The sequence below is a fragment of the Arachis duranensis genome, chromosome 1, assembly GCF_000817695.3.
Source record: "Arachis duranensis cultivar V14167 chromosome 1, aradu.V14167.gnm2.J7QH, whole genome shotgun sequence".
NCBI lineage: Eukaryota > Viridiplantae > Streptophyta > Magnoliopsida > Fabales > Fabaceae > Arachis > Arachis duranensis.
In genome coordinates, this window is record NC_029772.3 from 101,449,180 (window position 1) to 101,464,645 (window position 15,466).

Consider the following 15,466-nt stretch of genomic DNA (forward strand, 5'->3'; position numbering starts at 1 on the left):
TAAAATATATGTTAAATTACAAAATATACATTAAAAATACATATACATAATGTTAATTTAGTAATTAATATTTAATATGCACGTAATATTTTTTGTTATAACCAGCTAGTGCTTGGATTGATAAATGAAGAGCTATTTTACTTAAAGTCTTACATTCAATGAGTTTATTCATTTATTTATTTATGAAAAATAACAGGAGACTATTAGAATTTATTTTTTTTATCATCACTTAGCCATCAACTCAATTTTTTTAGTTTAATTTTTTTAATCTATTAAATTAACAACATATTTTATCCTATATTTTTAAACATTAATGATTAACTAATAGCCAAAAACAATAAATTCTAATAATCCTCTAACATTTTTCTTTAATTATTTGTATTCTCATGGCTCTTACAAGTTACAACGTTAATCAATTAATTAACATGTATAAATGTGAACATTTGATATGACACATAGTTTACTAGAAGGCTAGCAATTAGAAGACAACCGAAGAAATGGTCTAACTACTAAATAGCAACTTTGGCAATTCACATAACATAAACAAATTTCAGAGACCAGCCAGAGTAGGTGAGAGACAAAGAGGTCTCACTAACTTTATTCAACACTTTCTCTTAAGCAAAATGACAAAAATAAAATAGTAAGTCCATTTCCCCTATTGTCCTTCAACATATATTTTTATTAAAAAAAATCCAATTGAGAAAAACACTAAGCCTAACTAGAGCTTTCAAGAAACATAGCTTAGACCAAGTAGTGAATTAAGAATATAAAATAGAAAGAGAGAGAGAGAGGAGAGAGATGCCGAAGGCATGCATCCACATTGAATATGGCCAATGAGTTTGTAGGAATGCCACCACATTTTAGGTTACATTGGCAGGGTAAAGGGAGCAAAAGGGTGGGGGCCATAAGGGTAATAAGAAGAGAAAGAAACACCAAATAAAGAGTCTAAGGCTATGAGAAGAGGAGAGGGTGCTGAGTGCTGACACTGCCAAAAATAATTGCATGCACGAATAAGCCACCGACACTACACAACATACACCCCATGTTCCCTCCAAACCAAAAATAAAAAATATCACCTAACTCACCATAAAGTTTTGTTCTTTTTTGTGAAATACCAACACCCCTCATCACAATTCTATTTGAAAACGTATATACTAGATGATTTTTACATAAAATCCCTACTGAGGAACCACACCACTATGTAATATTAGGAACCTTAACATAATATCTCATATTATGGTTCATGACTCTTATCAGCAGGCCACAGAGCATGCAGTTGAAGCTGATTTTACTGGAACCAAAATGTCACCACCACCGCTGCCGCCGCCGCCTCCTATGGATTGGATGCCGGCAGCTGCTTCCTCTAGGCGCTCCCATGTTATTCTTCGCCTCTCGGCCACGGCACTTGACCTCGCGTCGTCCTCCTCAAACTTGCGCTGGCAGGCGAGTACGAGGTCTTCGTCCATCTGAGACAGCATCTTCCTGATGTTCTGAGTTAAGTTGAGTACCGCTTGGTTCCAGTGGCTTTGAGAGTTATGTACAAGCGCCGAGAAGACGAGCGGCAGGATCACCTGCCGGTTCTGTGTGATGAGATTTAGGATGTGCTCATTGTTCCATAGCAGATGTGCTCGTTCGGCCACCTATTTATAAGTTGAATGATATTTGAAATAAAAACATTAGCATTACAACTATAGTAGCATCTTGAATGCTTAGGCATTTGGAAAATACATGACTATAATTAAGTTCCAGTTACTTGGAGTTTAAGAAAGAAGCCGTTGTAAAAGCAAATTATTTGAACTAAAAGGAGAACTATGTTTGCAAAAACCTACCTGGTAATGAGAACTATTAAGGCAGCAACCTAACCGTCGGAAAAGCGGAACCATAATCTTCTGAAATTCAGGCATGCTAGTCATTTCCAAAACTTCTTCCAACTCACTTATGAACATTAGCTCCTTTTGGCTATTTGTTACTGGCCAGTACTTCAAAAGTCCCTTTATCACAGAGCTAGCAAGTCTTTGATCCTTATCTATGAACTGTACAATGCAATATGTTAACTGCTGATGATAAATACCAATGGATTTCGGTTTGTGCAAAGGAAGTAGAGCCCTCCACAAAAATAACTTGTGCTCTTCCTTCAATGGCAGGGCGAAACCACTGATCACACTCCCAAAAATCTCCAACAGCTCGGCAATTCCATTATGCCGTTCGGTCTCAAAAACAAATCGGTAGAAGATATTGCTGACCGACTTCCGGATGAAAGACCTGTGGAGCATGAATTTCCCATAGATTCTATGCAGAATTGTTTTCAAGCAGTCTCTTTCTCTGGGATCCTCGGAATCAAAAAGGTCAAGTAGTCTTAAAATAAAGGCATGATCTACATGTGCCTTTGCCACCTTCACATCAAGTGAGTTATAATTGATGAACTGAAGGAGTAGATCATAAACTATTTGCAGGTGAGACCAAGCAGGATCAAACATAGGCTCGTCATCTTCTGTTTCGCCACCGGTAGTACTTGTACGAAACTTGGGTGGAAAAACCCTGAACAAATTAGCTGCACACATTTTACACAGTGCAGCAATTGATGGTTCTGTAAACTTCACAGATCCAGAAGATACAAAATCAGCTAGCTCTAACAAGGTTTGACGCTTTTGATCTTGCTCGGTGCAGTTCTTATCAGGATCAGTCATATCATACACTTTGCAGCAAAGGTTCAACTTACTAATAAACAGGCTTTGCTTCTGTGTATTCGAAACGTCTTTGAAGGATAGAGAAGGGTCAATTGCCTCCACTCCAGTATTCATGCTCGCAGGGAAAACAACCGAAGACACCCGCTTCACAACATTTAATTTGCTTGAAATGGTACTTCCAACATTTGTGCATTGAAAGACATTCCCAAAAGTAGTAGTATTCCCGGATTCACTCCTCCCTGAGTCTGACGAATCAGATTTCGGAACCTTCTTCGGTAATTTGCTAAGAATTTGCTTTATCATGGTGGCAACACTGCAAGCCTAGCTAGAAGAGAACACCTGCAACCAACATATCACTCTCAATTAAAACATAATAGAACAAATCTTGCAGTATGTGGAAAAGCTCAAATCCCATGTACTCTTCAAGTTGTTTTCCCAATGAATCACAGAATCAGCAAAAATTAATGTAACAACTCATCACAAAAGCCAAAAATAAAAAATGGAAAGGCAACTATACCACAGCACAAAAAAGATAAGAACCAAAGAAATCAACTGTACAAAATTACTAATCCTGTGCAAGAAAGAAGAATTTCAGAACAAGGATGAAGACAACAGATACAATAGCACCAATAATCTAAAGAATAATGCAATAAATAGATATATGAAGTGAGAGAAAAGATCAAGAGATGAACACTAACAAGGGTATGTGATAAAGGAACTGAAGATACTCAAAAGATACTTATTCCAGTATAGCTTTTGAGATGTCCTTTGTGAACAGTAAGAAGCAAGTTGCAGCCAGATCTACCAACTATCTATGAAATTTTCCCAAGAATTATCACAGAATTCAGTACATTGGGATGAATCTTAGTTATTTTCAAATACAAACAACGATTTTCTTTATTTTATATACAGAACAAACATCAGCAACAATTAAGTAACACACAGCTGTTGGAGCATACCAAAACCAGTCATTTCCTGTTACAGTAGCCAGAACAAGTTCTTCAGAAAAGGAACTTTGGAATCAAATGATGAGAAAGGAGAGAAGCAAAGATTCCAAAAATAAAAGAAAAATGGAAACGACTCAGTACTAGCAAGAAATAAGCAAAGCCAATAATGAACATAAAGTTAAAAACTTTAAGTTGAAGCAATAATGGGTTGGGAAAAACCGAGATCTGGGTCTGAAAAATAGAAGAACATATTCTAAAAAAAATCATTAAAAAATAAAACAAAACTCAGCCACTTGAGCAGCCATTAAAGAGCATGTTCCTTACATGATCATAACCAGAAGAAAAAAAATTAACCAAAAAAAAACAGAAAAAAAAACACTTGAGCATCTAATAACTGAGCTAAAATCTAGGGAGACTCCTAAGAAAAAGGGGTTTAAAAAAAACAATGAAATTAGCACATTTAAGAGTGTTGAGCAGAAAAAAGAGACGAACCTGAAGTTTGTGATGGAAAAGCAAGCAAACCCACCTAATAAGGAGCAAGAATAGAGAGCTAGTCAAAGAAAGCTTTTAGCTTTAAGTGGCTTGCATAGAAAAGCAGCAACTTTGATAGGTGACATAGGAGGAGCAGAAGAAGAAGAAGAAGAAGAAGAAGAAGAAGAAGAGTCACAGGCTGAAGGAAGAGAAAGAGAGAGAGAGAAAATGGGGTTGATCTGTAGAAAGAATGGGAAAGATTAGAGAAAGCGAGTGAGCATTTTGATTTGGATGAATGAATGAATGAGTGAATGAATGGAGACAGTTTGGTCAGAAAACTGGAAGGAAGCAAGCAAGCAAGGATTGCTGCTTTCCTCGATTCAAGAGAATAAGCGATGGCATTGCCACATGTTAATGTTTTTAATGTTAATGTTAATGTAAGTGTTTTGTTATGTGTTATTCACACAACCGCAGGTAGTGCAACAGTCCAGTCACCACCGAACCCCAAACTTTACCTTTCATATACAACAATCATATTTATGTTGAATTCATTCAACACTTCATTCACGATTTTAAGATGACAATTCCTCATCGCTACACTGCTGTTTCTATAAGAATTATAAATCTATTTTTTATTTCTTAGAAAATTGTGAGAAATTGGTACGGTATTTTCTTTTTTTGGTTACAAAATCCATATATTTGTGAGAAAATTTATATATATTTTTTATATGTCTAAAAAAGGTTGAGTATCGAATATGGTAACTAATTTCTTTGCAGTTAATTATTCATTTGTGAGCGACACAAATAATTTTCGTGTCTAAAGTCTAAACTCTAAAGTAGCCTTTGGATCTCCAATTTCTATGTTTATTTTTATTTTTATTTTTTTTATATTTTAACTTAACTATGAAAAAGAAAAGGAAGAAACAAAGAAAGGCTCTAAAAGTAGGGGTACACATTCTCTATCCTACTACATCAATTCAAAGAGATTTTGATTCTCTAAAATTTGAATTTCACTTTAGATAATAAAATATAATTTTTTATTTTTAAATAATTTTTCTTTCATATTTATTATTGGTCTCACTTATAAAATTAATTGTGAGAAATTATATTTTATTCTCTAAAATAAAATTCAAACTTTAGAATATCTAAATCCAACTTAAAGAGAGTCTTGCAATACTTGCCAAAGTTGTAACTGTTCTCAATAGTTATTGCTAAACGCATTTTTTCTAACCATGAAATCGGCTATCACATTTATCTTTGTAGATCTAGTTCCAATTGAATCTCCCAAGTTCTACTAACAAGTTTTTGTACGTTATCGATCAAATTATTTATTTCTTCGTTATGTGAATTCGAGAGATGCTAAATGGCGAAAAACGCATTCTTAGAGTCAATCTCACGTATTACTTTTGGGAAATTTTATAGTGTTTACTAAAAAATCAACATAACATTCTGTTTTTATGTGTCAATGGTTGAGAATTGAAGACTATTTTTTTTAGATGAAAAAAAAGAAAGATTAAAGTAAAGTAAAATAATATCAAATCAAGTCAACCAGAGAGAAAAATTAACCATTAAATCCATCCGCATAATTTTAAGTGAAAAATGTAATTATTTATTAAATCATTTTAATAAATTCATCATATTAATCTAATTTTACATTATAAATAAGATAAATAAAATAATATAAACAAAATATTAAAAAAGTCTATTAATGTCTGAAATAATAAGAATAAGTATAAAATTAATTAAAATAATATATATTTGATATTTTTTATTGTAAAATTGTTAAAAAATAAAATTTAGATGAGTTATGTTATTTTACTTTTTAAAATAATCTAAAATAAATTATAAACATCTTTCTTTTTTAGTTATCGAATAGTCTATTGTGAAAACTAAATAGATATATAAGTATCTCATTTACATTTTAAATGAAATTGACTAAAAATATTTAATATATATCTTGTTTATATCTTAAGTATGACAAAAAAATGTGGCTCTATGAAAAATTAATATTTAATCTAAGTTATTGATTTTGCATAATTTTTTTTACGTTATTATTTGTACAAATGTAATATGAGCCCTCGTTTTGTTTTTTTATTATAAAAAATAATTAAACTTAAATAATTTGATTTATCATTATAAATTTTAATATGAAAGAATTTAGGGTAAATAACATTAATAAATTAAGTAAGATTCCATATTACATGAAAGTCCCAAATCAAAAAATGTTATGTATATGTCTTTATGTACAAATTTATGTTCAATTCGATTTAGTATCTTTAGTACTAAATCGAATTAATATGATTCGAATTAGTAGGAATAAAGACAAATTAAAATAGATAGCTTTGATTTATAAATGAATGAAATTTAATACAATGTAAATCGAATTAATCTGATTCGATTTAGTACTATATAGCATACATATAGTAAATTAATACTACTTATACAGCTTATTGACATTTATTACTTTTTAAGTTAATTGTATTTATTCTATATTAACTTTAAAAAGTAATAAATATCAATAAAAAATATTCTTATTTAGATTCAAATAAAATATCAAAAAATTAAAACAGAAGAAAATAGAAATTTAAATTTTGTATTTTAGTTGAAATTTCAGAAAATCTACATTTTTACAAATTTAAAAATTTAAAATGGAGCTATAAACAATTTCTAAAAATTTGTTAAAAATCATCATTGGACTCACTAACATCTAAAAAATCATTACCAAAACTTAGGGCTGGCAATATATACCCTATCTGCGGGTACCCTACCTACGGGTACCCAACCCGAACCAACCCGTTCGGGTAAGGTTGTCTACCATACTCGCAAAGGGTTGAGTTTTATATTTATTTAAATTTTTTTTTTTGTTTCTGTGGGTAGGGTCAGGTAGGGTAGGGTTTAGAACTTTAAAGTGTGAGTAGGATTAGGGTTGAGAGATTCTCAACGTACAGGTAGGGTAGGGTAGAGTTTTAAAAAAGTTTTCAACCCGGAGGTAGGATTAGGATTTAGCCTACCCATTGCCAGCACTACCAGGACTTTTAATGTTAAAAAAATTATTAAAAAATATAATCCTCCGAGGTTGCATATATAGAAACTAAAACTTAAATTTTTTTCAGAATTAGAAATAACAGATAATTACATATTGTATAAATATAGTTGGTCATTTTATATTGAATAACTATCTGTTATTTCTAACTCTGAAAAAAATTCAAGTTTTAGTTTCTATGCCATCTTAGAGAATTATACTTTTTAATAATTTTTTCAATATTAAAAATCCTGGTAATAACTTTTTAGATGTTAGTGAGTCCAAGCATGATTTTTAACGAATTTTTAGAAATCGTTTATAGTTCTGTTTTAAATTTATAAGTTTGTAAAAATGTAGATTTTTTGGAATTTGAACTAAAACACAACATTTGAATTTCTACTTTTTTTCGTTTTGATTTTTTTATATTTTATTTGAATTTAAATGAAAGTATTTTCTTATTGACATTTATGTTTTAAAGTTAATATCCAATTAATTTAAAGTAATAAAAGCCAATAAACTGTATAAGTAGTAAATCGAATCAAACTTATTCGATTTACTATGTGTACGCTATATAATACTAATTCAAATCAGATTAATTCGATTTACTTGGTGACCAAATTAAATCGAAACAACCTAATCTAATTTACTAGGTAACCAAACTAAATTAAAACAATTTAATTCGATTTACGTTGTATCGAATTTTATTCATTCATAAATCGAAGTTATCGATTTCGATTTGTCTTTATTCTTCTAATTCAAATCAGTATGATTCGATTTAGTACTAGAAAAACTAAATCGAATTAGATTTATACATAAAGACATACACATAACATTTTTTTATTTGAAACTTTAATGTAATATTAAATTTCACTTAGTTTATTAATATTATTTACCCAAAAATTTAAGAATTGATATTTTAATTCACAAAATATATAAATTAATTTTATATTCATTGAAATTAAATTTGATAGCATTATTGAAATGATATAATAAATAATTTTATTGAGTAGTTTTTAATTTTACTAAATTAATATAATTTTAATAAATAATAAATTATTCATTTTTTATTTATAATAGTGCCACGGATGCAATAATCCCAACACAATTAAAAATTTCGATGTAGTAGAAGAACGTTAAGATTTGAGGCCATTTGCTTTAATTTAAAAATTTTTTTAATCTTTTTTATTTTAAAATAAATATGCCTCCAATTTTGTTACAGACCCCTTCCAAAGAAATCATCATGGTATCCAAGAAAATCATCGTGGTATACATCATGTTTTTTTATTGGAAAAAAAACAAACAACTAAAAAAAATAAATAAAAAATTATTTAAGAAATGCAGTTTTGTGAGTACTATTCTTAAACTCTTTTCAAAACAATAAAAGCTCCATTTGAAGAGAAAGAGTTCTTATTGTGATTTTTGACATGATGTTTACTACTGTGTTTGCATCTTTTAAGATCAATCGGAGATTAACACGTCATTTTCAAGACACAATATCTCGGATTTTCAATACTAAATGATCAATAAAACTAGAGCAATCTTATAAATTATTAACAATAATAAAGGCATCTATATAGTCTATCTCACATATAATATCTCTTTGTCCCGAGTTTCAGGCTAAAAAAGAAAGCATCTCCAAATAGCAAACAATTCTCCTTGCAAAATACTATGACTCTCAATTATTTTCAAATAGCCTCGTTGCCATTTTTCCTTCCAATCTCTGCTAACACAGGCAAAAACAAATTGGAACACCATTGCTAAAATAGCTAGCAGTACAATTAATCTTAAAGGTACTATCGAAGGGGGAATCCAAAAGCCATTAATGATGAAGGGGATAAACACTCTTTGCAACTCAAAAATATTTCGAAACTTCTTTTTCAAGAATACCAGTCATCTTGTCTGTGGTCCCACGGCTCATGAGGATAAAAATCTCATTATTCTTCGAATGTTAAATCCATCAAAGACAAAAAAAAATCTAAAAAAATGTTATTTACTATTATATAAGAACCAACTCATTAAATTTAGTGGTTCACCAAAAATCTCCAAAACTTAGTATACGAACCGGCGTGCTCTACTGTTGCTTGGAAAAGGGATAGGGAGATTCAAAGAACACGGACATCCTAAAGTATGATGACAAGCATTTCTTGCTTAAATTTTCAAATTAATTTGTCAATTTTTATTTTATGTTTTTTTTTGTTAATTTTGACATTTTTTATTTTTTTTTCTGGTTATGTTTTAGTCTTTGAACTGTTGCCTTTTTTTATGTAATGTCTTAGTTGATGTTTAATCAATGAATTAACTATATAACAAAAAATATATATACATAATTTTTTAAATTATCTTGACTATTAATCATAAAATCAAGAATAATTTTATTTATAGATTAAATTATCAAAAATTGACCATCAAAAATAAAAATAAGGGTAAAGTCAAAGATTAAACTATATTTTGTGGTTAATTTTGATAGAATTATCCATACATGTTAATAAGGGCATAAGCAATAATACAAATAATGCAGAGAGTATTGCGTAGAAAACAAATAAATTAGAATTACTTATTCTGCTAGATATTTTAGCAATTCAATTATCTATCTAACTGATCTTTGACTTAGTCTTAGCCATGTGCCTATATAAGGAACAACTCTCTTCATTAATTATAATAAAAAATTATTAATCAAATTTATTTTTGTTTCATCTCAGTTTCATTTTCTATTTTTTTTTTTGGTTTTATGCTACTTTACAACTCTCTGCATAATATCCTTTATGGTATCATGAGCTAGGGTTTAGATCCATGGCTATGATGGTACCATTTCAATCATCAAACTCCTCTTCATCCTTCACTTATTCAGTATTGGATAAACTTGATAAAAACTCTTTCAAAACTCAGAAACAATTGGCGCTCCATGCAATCAATTCTCAAGCCTTGGAAATTACCTCATCAAAGAAAAGATTCCTATTCAACTTAAATTTGATGCTACTAGAATTGCTGAAAATGTGTCTCAAGAATACAAAACCTGGAAGCTCAAAGATGACTCTCTCATAACCTGATTGTTTGTTTCTCTTAATTCATCTTTCAAAAATCGTATGTTAGACTGTTCTTTTGCATATCAGGTATAGAAAAATATTCAAGACTATTTTTTCCATATTTTAAAGATAAAAGTTCAACAATTGAAGCTGAAATTGAAGTTAATCAAGAAGCAAGGATTAACGGTTGATGAATCCACATTTTATGGTATTTATGGATTTTAATTGAGTGAATTTAATTGACTTTTCTCATCTTTATCCATTGAAATAGTATAATTTTATGATTTCTTTTTAAATTGTGTCATACCCTGGCCTAAAAATATACAGATAAGAATAAAAGCTCACCTAAAAAAGGTAGCCTCATCTACTTGTCCGACCTCATAAAGGTCGGAAACGATAAGGGTGGTTCAACTCTACTTATTTGCATATCTATTTTATCTAGAAGGGAGATCTCAACAAATTCTCAAGATAAAGAGAATGGTCATCCACTATCAAAGGAAAAACTACTTTAAAGGTTGTTATTTTTCTACTATAAATACACTGACAATCTCAGGTATATTTAGAATCCAATCTACTAAAAACCTGCTTAAACTATTGCTAACTTAAGTATCGGAGTCTCTTGCAGGTACCTGTCTTGTTCTAGAAGGAGTCTGGACCTCACATTCAGGCCTATATTATTGTTTCAGATCACTCTCGGAACAATTTGCAACTTTAATATGGATTTAATTATGATTTTGTTGTTTTAAATTTTAATGTGAACTTGATTTGATAGTTTTTATATTATTAGTATGTTTATTAAATATTATTTTTTAAAATATATATATATATATATATATATATTTTGCATATAGAGTTGGATAGGATCAGGTGTAGAATTTTAGGGTGGAGATAAAATTAAGTTGAAGGAATTTTAATCTCATAATATATGATAAAATTGAATTTTAGAATAATTTTTAACCAGCAAATAAGATTAGGGTTGATCCTAAATTCTATCATATCCATTTTTAGTCCTACCACCTAGGCCTAGAGAAATTATATAATTTAACTTTTTATGGAATCGATATAAAAACTTAAAAAGTATATTTTTATATATTTAATAATAAAATTTAAATTTAGTAAATAAAATTAAAATATTAAATCAAAGCTAACAATTTTAAACTTAATAGTAGTGCATTGAAATTTAATCTAAAATAAATTATAATAATATTATGTATACATTAAAAATAAGTTATTAAAAATAGTTATTTGTATAAAACATATGTTAAAATATAAAATATATATATTTAAAATGAGTTAAACAACATATATATTTATATATAAATATATTATAGCTAATTTAATGCCTGATTTTTTGTTTGTACATAACATGTTAAATAAATTATTATTGTTTTTTAGAATAAAACAATTGTGTAGATTTTAAATGTATTTTGTGAAAATCATCATATCATTTGCCATCACTTTGGGCTTTGAAGGAGAAGAGAGGTTGGTGAGAGATACATGATATATGCGGGAAAGGCAACGCTTCTAGAGATGCATGGTTTTGTTGGGTTTTAATGAATATAGAGTAATAAAAAGGCTTGGGATAGAGATTATCTTGCCTTGTAGGCTTCTACTAAAAAAGATTACATAATTTGGTGATGGGAAAATTTGATTATAAGCTGTAAAAGTTAGAGTTAAGATGAGCAATTATATAAAATTTCTTACATAATAGGCTAACTTCTTCCATTCCATTATAAGTTGAATGAGTAAATTGCCTAAATTCTCATTTTAGGGTCATTGATGTCGTATGTTGAGGGCTAATATAGTAACAGACTTTTTCATCCAGGAAAAAAAAATTTCCCGCTATATTATTGTCTTATTTATGGATAATGGAAGAAAAGCAGACGAAAAAAACAATATGGGCCCGTTGACCTATTTTCTTCTCTTACATTAGCATGAGTAGAAAATAAAAGAATAATAGTATTGATTGTGAATTTATTAATATGCTTACCATAAAAGTCATTCACACACACACACATGAATTAAGTAAATAGAAAAAATCATTATAAACAAAATTGAAGAAAGTAATCACTAAATCACAAGATGATGCATAATATAATAGTAGCTTATCATAATGAGCATGCCCTGGGCTTATCCCCAGTTTCACATTAAAAAAGCAGCCATACCAAATCTTTTCATATGAAAATATCTACCACTATATACCCCGTTACAGTTGCCATATGTTGATGTGGTTGTAAATAATTTAATTTATATACATTTTAAATATAATAATAAGAAAATTGTCCCTTGAATAGAGTCATTGACTCATCTGTTAAGATGACTTGTTTATTTGTCCCTGAAAAATGGTCAATATCACTCCGTCTAACTCCAGCTCCAATAATACGATCGTGAGTCCCCCTTTTCACGGTTAAAGTTAAGGTTCAAATCATGAGATTGTTGAAATAAGAGAATTATGAAACCGTTCAATTAATATTTTAATATAGAAAGGTGGTGATGAAGGGAAATTATAGCGGCAGCTGATCGTTACAATTGCCAAAATAAATACGGAAAAGTAAGGTTTGGAAATAAAGTGTCTCATTGACATGTATTACTCGCAAAAATTGCATATACATGTGATAGATCAGTTAGATATGTTCATTTAAAAAAGGAAAAGAAAGGAAGCTACACCATGATATATAAGAGCATATCGAAAACAAATGTTTGCTGTAAAATAATTTCTTAAAAGATATTGAAGAAGATTTTGAAAACAAGAATAAATCAGTATTGTAAAAAAAAATAACTATATTCATATCATTGGGCAAAAGTAATTCCAAAATATATGAATGACCAACAAGTTTTTGAAAGATTTAAAAAATTACAAAAATAACCAATTTTTTATAAGTAACAAATAAATTTTATATTTGATAAATAATTTATTTTATTTAAATTTTTGTAAAAACATCCGAATAAAAATTTAGAAGGTATATACATAAAATTAGAGTAAAATTTGATTACTAAACCTCTTTTTTTTCCCTTAAATTATCATTACACAAAAAAATTATTTGGTGTAAAATTACTAGATTTTATTTAAGAATAAAAATATTTTATTTTACTGACCATACTTGCAAAAAAATATCAAAATTCAATCTTTTGAAATTATTTATGTCAACAATATAGTATGATTTTGGTCTCTAACGTAGGGGCCAAAAATTTATTTCGTCTCCGGCCTTTACCTACAAAATAGTCTCAAAGGTTCCAGATTTTTTTTAAATCGTCCTTTGCACCAAAAAAAATTTTAAAGACATTTTTTTCCTTGATGGTTTATTTCTCTTTATGCCATTCCCGCTAAATCATTTTGCCTTCCTAAAGTAAGTCAATCTATGAGAAAATGTTTGATCTCTGAAACGTTTGTGTCAAACCCTACAAAAGTGTTCCTGCGAGAACGGTCTAGGCTAGTGGTTGAAGACCTTTCGTTGTTGGTAGTTCGAGCGAGGTTGTATTGGTCACTCGCCGTCATTGCTGCAGATAGCCCTTTTTGAGTAAGCTTGCTATCCTGTTAATGTCGCCTTCATTGATGCATCAAACTGGTGTAGGGTTTAATTTAGGCTGCGCGAACCTCTGTATAAAGCTAGGGTTTGTGCTGATTATTTTTGTTTTCCTTCTTATTTGGTTCAGTAACGTAATGTGTTGAATAATAGGGTTGTTTGAGTAGAAGATGGTGCTCTTTAACATGAGGGTGCATCATGGGGGCGCATTCGGGTATGAGAATAGTGGCTTCAAGTATTTGAGGGGTCAAGCTATAGTCATTGAAGACATTGACGGCAATCGGTGGTCTGTGTTTGAGGCATATGAGGAGTTGAGGCAGTTTGGATACTTGAAGTCCACCATCGTAACGTTATGGTCTAAAGATCCAAATAAGGATGATTTTGAGAGTAATTTGAAGTTGTTGAAAGGTGACTCAAATGCAATTGAGATGTGCAACATAGCCAAGTTGAAGGGCTTCGTTGATTTGTTTGTGGTGCATGAGGTTGGAGATGCCGAGGAATTTCTGGAAGTTGGTTATATCAACGTGGGGGGAGATACTAGGGCGTCGAAAGGGAAGAACCTAATGGTGGTGAACTTGAGATAGTGGTTTTGGGGGGGGGGACCAAGAGAAGACTGATGCTATTGGCAATGTGGTTGAAACCAAATGTCAAAATAAGGGTGTTAGAGTAGATCGAGGCCAGGAAGGACAGATTGGAGGAGGTGACCATGAAAGTAGTAGTGAAGACAGTGATGACCCAACATACTTGTCATCTAGGGGGATAGTGCCAAAGACATCCACTTCGCTGACAGTAAGGAAGAGTATGACTATGATAGTGGATTTGGTGAAGAAAATTCTGTGCCAAAGGACTCTACTGCGGACAAGGGTAAGAGGATTGTGACAAGTGACTTGGAAGATGAGGAAGTAGCAGACAGTGATGACATGGAGAACGATCATATGATTGGAGGACAAGACTTGGAGGCTGATGATGCAGAGGAGGATGATGATTGTAAGGGGCTAAGGTTTCCAATCCATAAACCTAAAAAAGATATGAGAAACTACAAATGGAAGGTGGGAATACTTTATGAATCTAGGCAAGAGTTTAAGGACACGGTGATAGCCTATGCAGTTCAGACAGCTAGGAATGTTAAGTTTAAGAAGTGTGACTTGGTAAGGGTCCGGACTATTTGTCAGGAAGAATGCCCTTTTTGGCTATATGCACACATGGTTGGCGAGGAATCAACATGGCAGCTAAGAAGCATGAATTGTAGCATATCTGCATGCAGACACACATGGTTGGAATACTGCACTCCAAATGGCTAGGCAACCAGTTTAAGAAGAAAGTGGAATCAAATCCAAGAATCAAGATTAAGGATCTGGTGGCAAAGGCACACAAAAAGTGGAATCTGATAGTGACTAAGGCAATGATAGCGAAAATGATTCATCAGTATAAGAGGATTACTATGGTGAGCTGCTAAGAACAAATCCAGGATCATCAGTATACCTGAAAGTGATTCGATCTCCGTTTGCTCAGGAAAGACAGAATCCATGTTTGATGAATTACTGTGTCTTTCAAAGATTGTATGTCTGCTTTAATGCATGTAAGAAAAGTTTCCAGCACTGCAGACCATTTATTGGCCTGGACGGATGCTTCTTAAAAACTCCTCAAGGAGGACAACTTTTGACTGCAATTGGAAGAGACCCAAATGACCAGATTTTTCCAATTGCTTATACAGTTGTGGAAGCCAAGACAAAGGACTCCTGGGTCTGGTTTATGCGTCATCTTGCCGAGGATTTAGGTCCAGAGAAAATTG

At 30.9% G+C, this 15,466-nt stretch overlaps 1 protein-coding gene across 4 annotated transcripts; it reads right to left on the reverse strand.

Annotated features, from left to right (window-relative positions):
* Positions 1 to 1,186: 1,186 nt before the first annotated feature.
* LOC107469472 (serine/threonine protein phosphatase 2A 57 kDa regulatory subunit B' kappa isoform) lies at positions 1,187 to 4,617 on the reverse strand. Of its 4 annotated transcripts, none has more exons than XM_052260166.1 (3): positions 4,161 to 4,617; positions 1,830 to 3,026; positions 1,187 to 1,640 (listed from the first exon to the last, which is right to left on the reverse strand). In XM_052260166.1, exons 2-3 carry the CDS (start codon positions 2,988 to 2,990, stop codon positions 1,254 to 1,256), a joined length of 1,548 nt encoding a protein of 515 aa, XP_052116126.1. In that variant the 5' UTR covers positions 2,991 to 3,026; positions 4,161 to 4,617; the 3' UTR covers positions 1,187 to 1,253. The 4 variants fall into 4 exon arrangements, with proteins under 4 accessions (XP_052116126.1, XP_015944328.1, XP_052116129.1 ...); XM_016088842.3 differs by having other exon boundaries at positions 4,127 to 4,616; XM_052260169.1 differs by lacking the exon at positions 4,161 to 4,617 and adding an exon at positions 3,647 to 3,748.
* Between the last annotated feature and the right edge of the window lie 10,849 nt (positions 4,618 to 15,466).

Bases quoted from the DNA above. Each gene is read 5' to 3' on its own strand.
- LOC107469472 (XM_052260166.1), bottom strand. From the start codon at position 2,990: ATGATAAAGCAAATTCTTAGCAAATTACCGAAGAAGGTTCCGAAATCT. The intron at 1,641-1,829 runs GTAGGTTTTTGC...ACTTATAAATAG, and splicing joins TTAATAGTTCTCATTACCAG to GTGGCCGAACGAGCACATCT.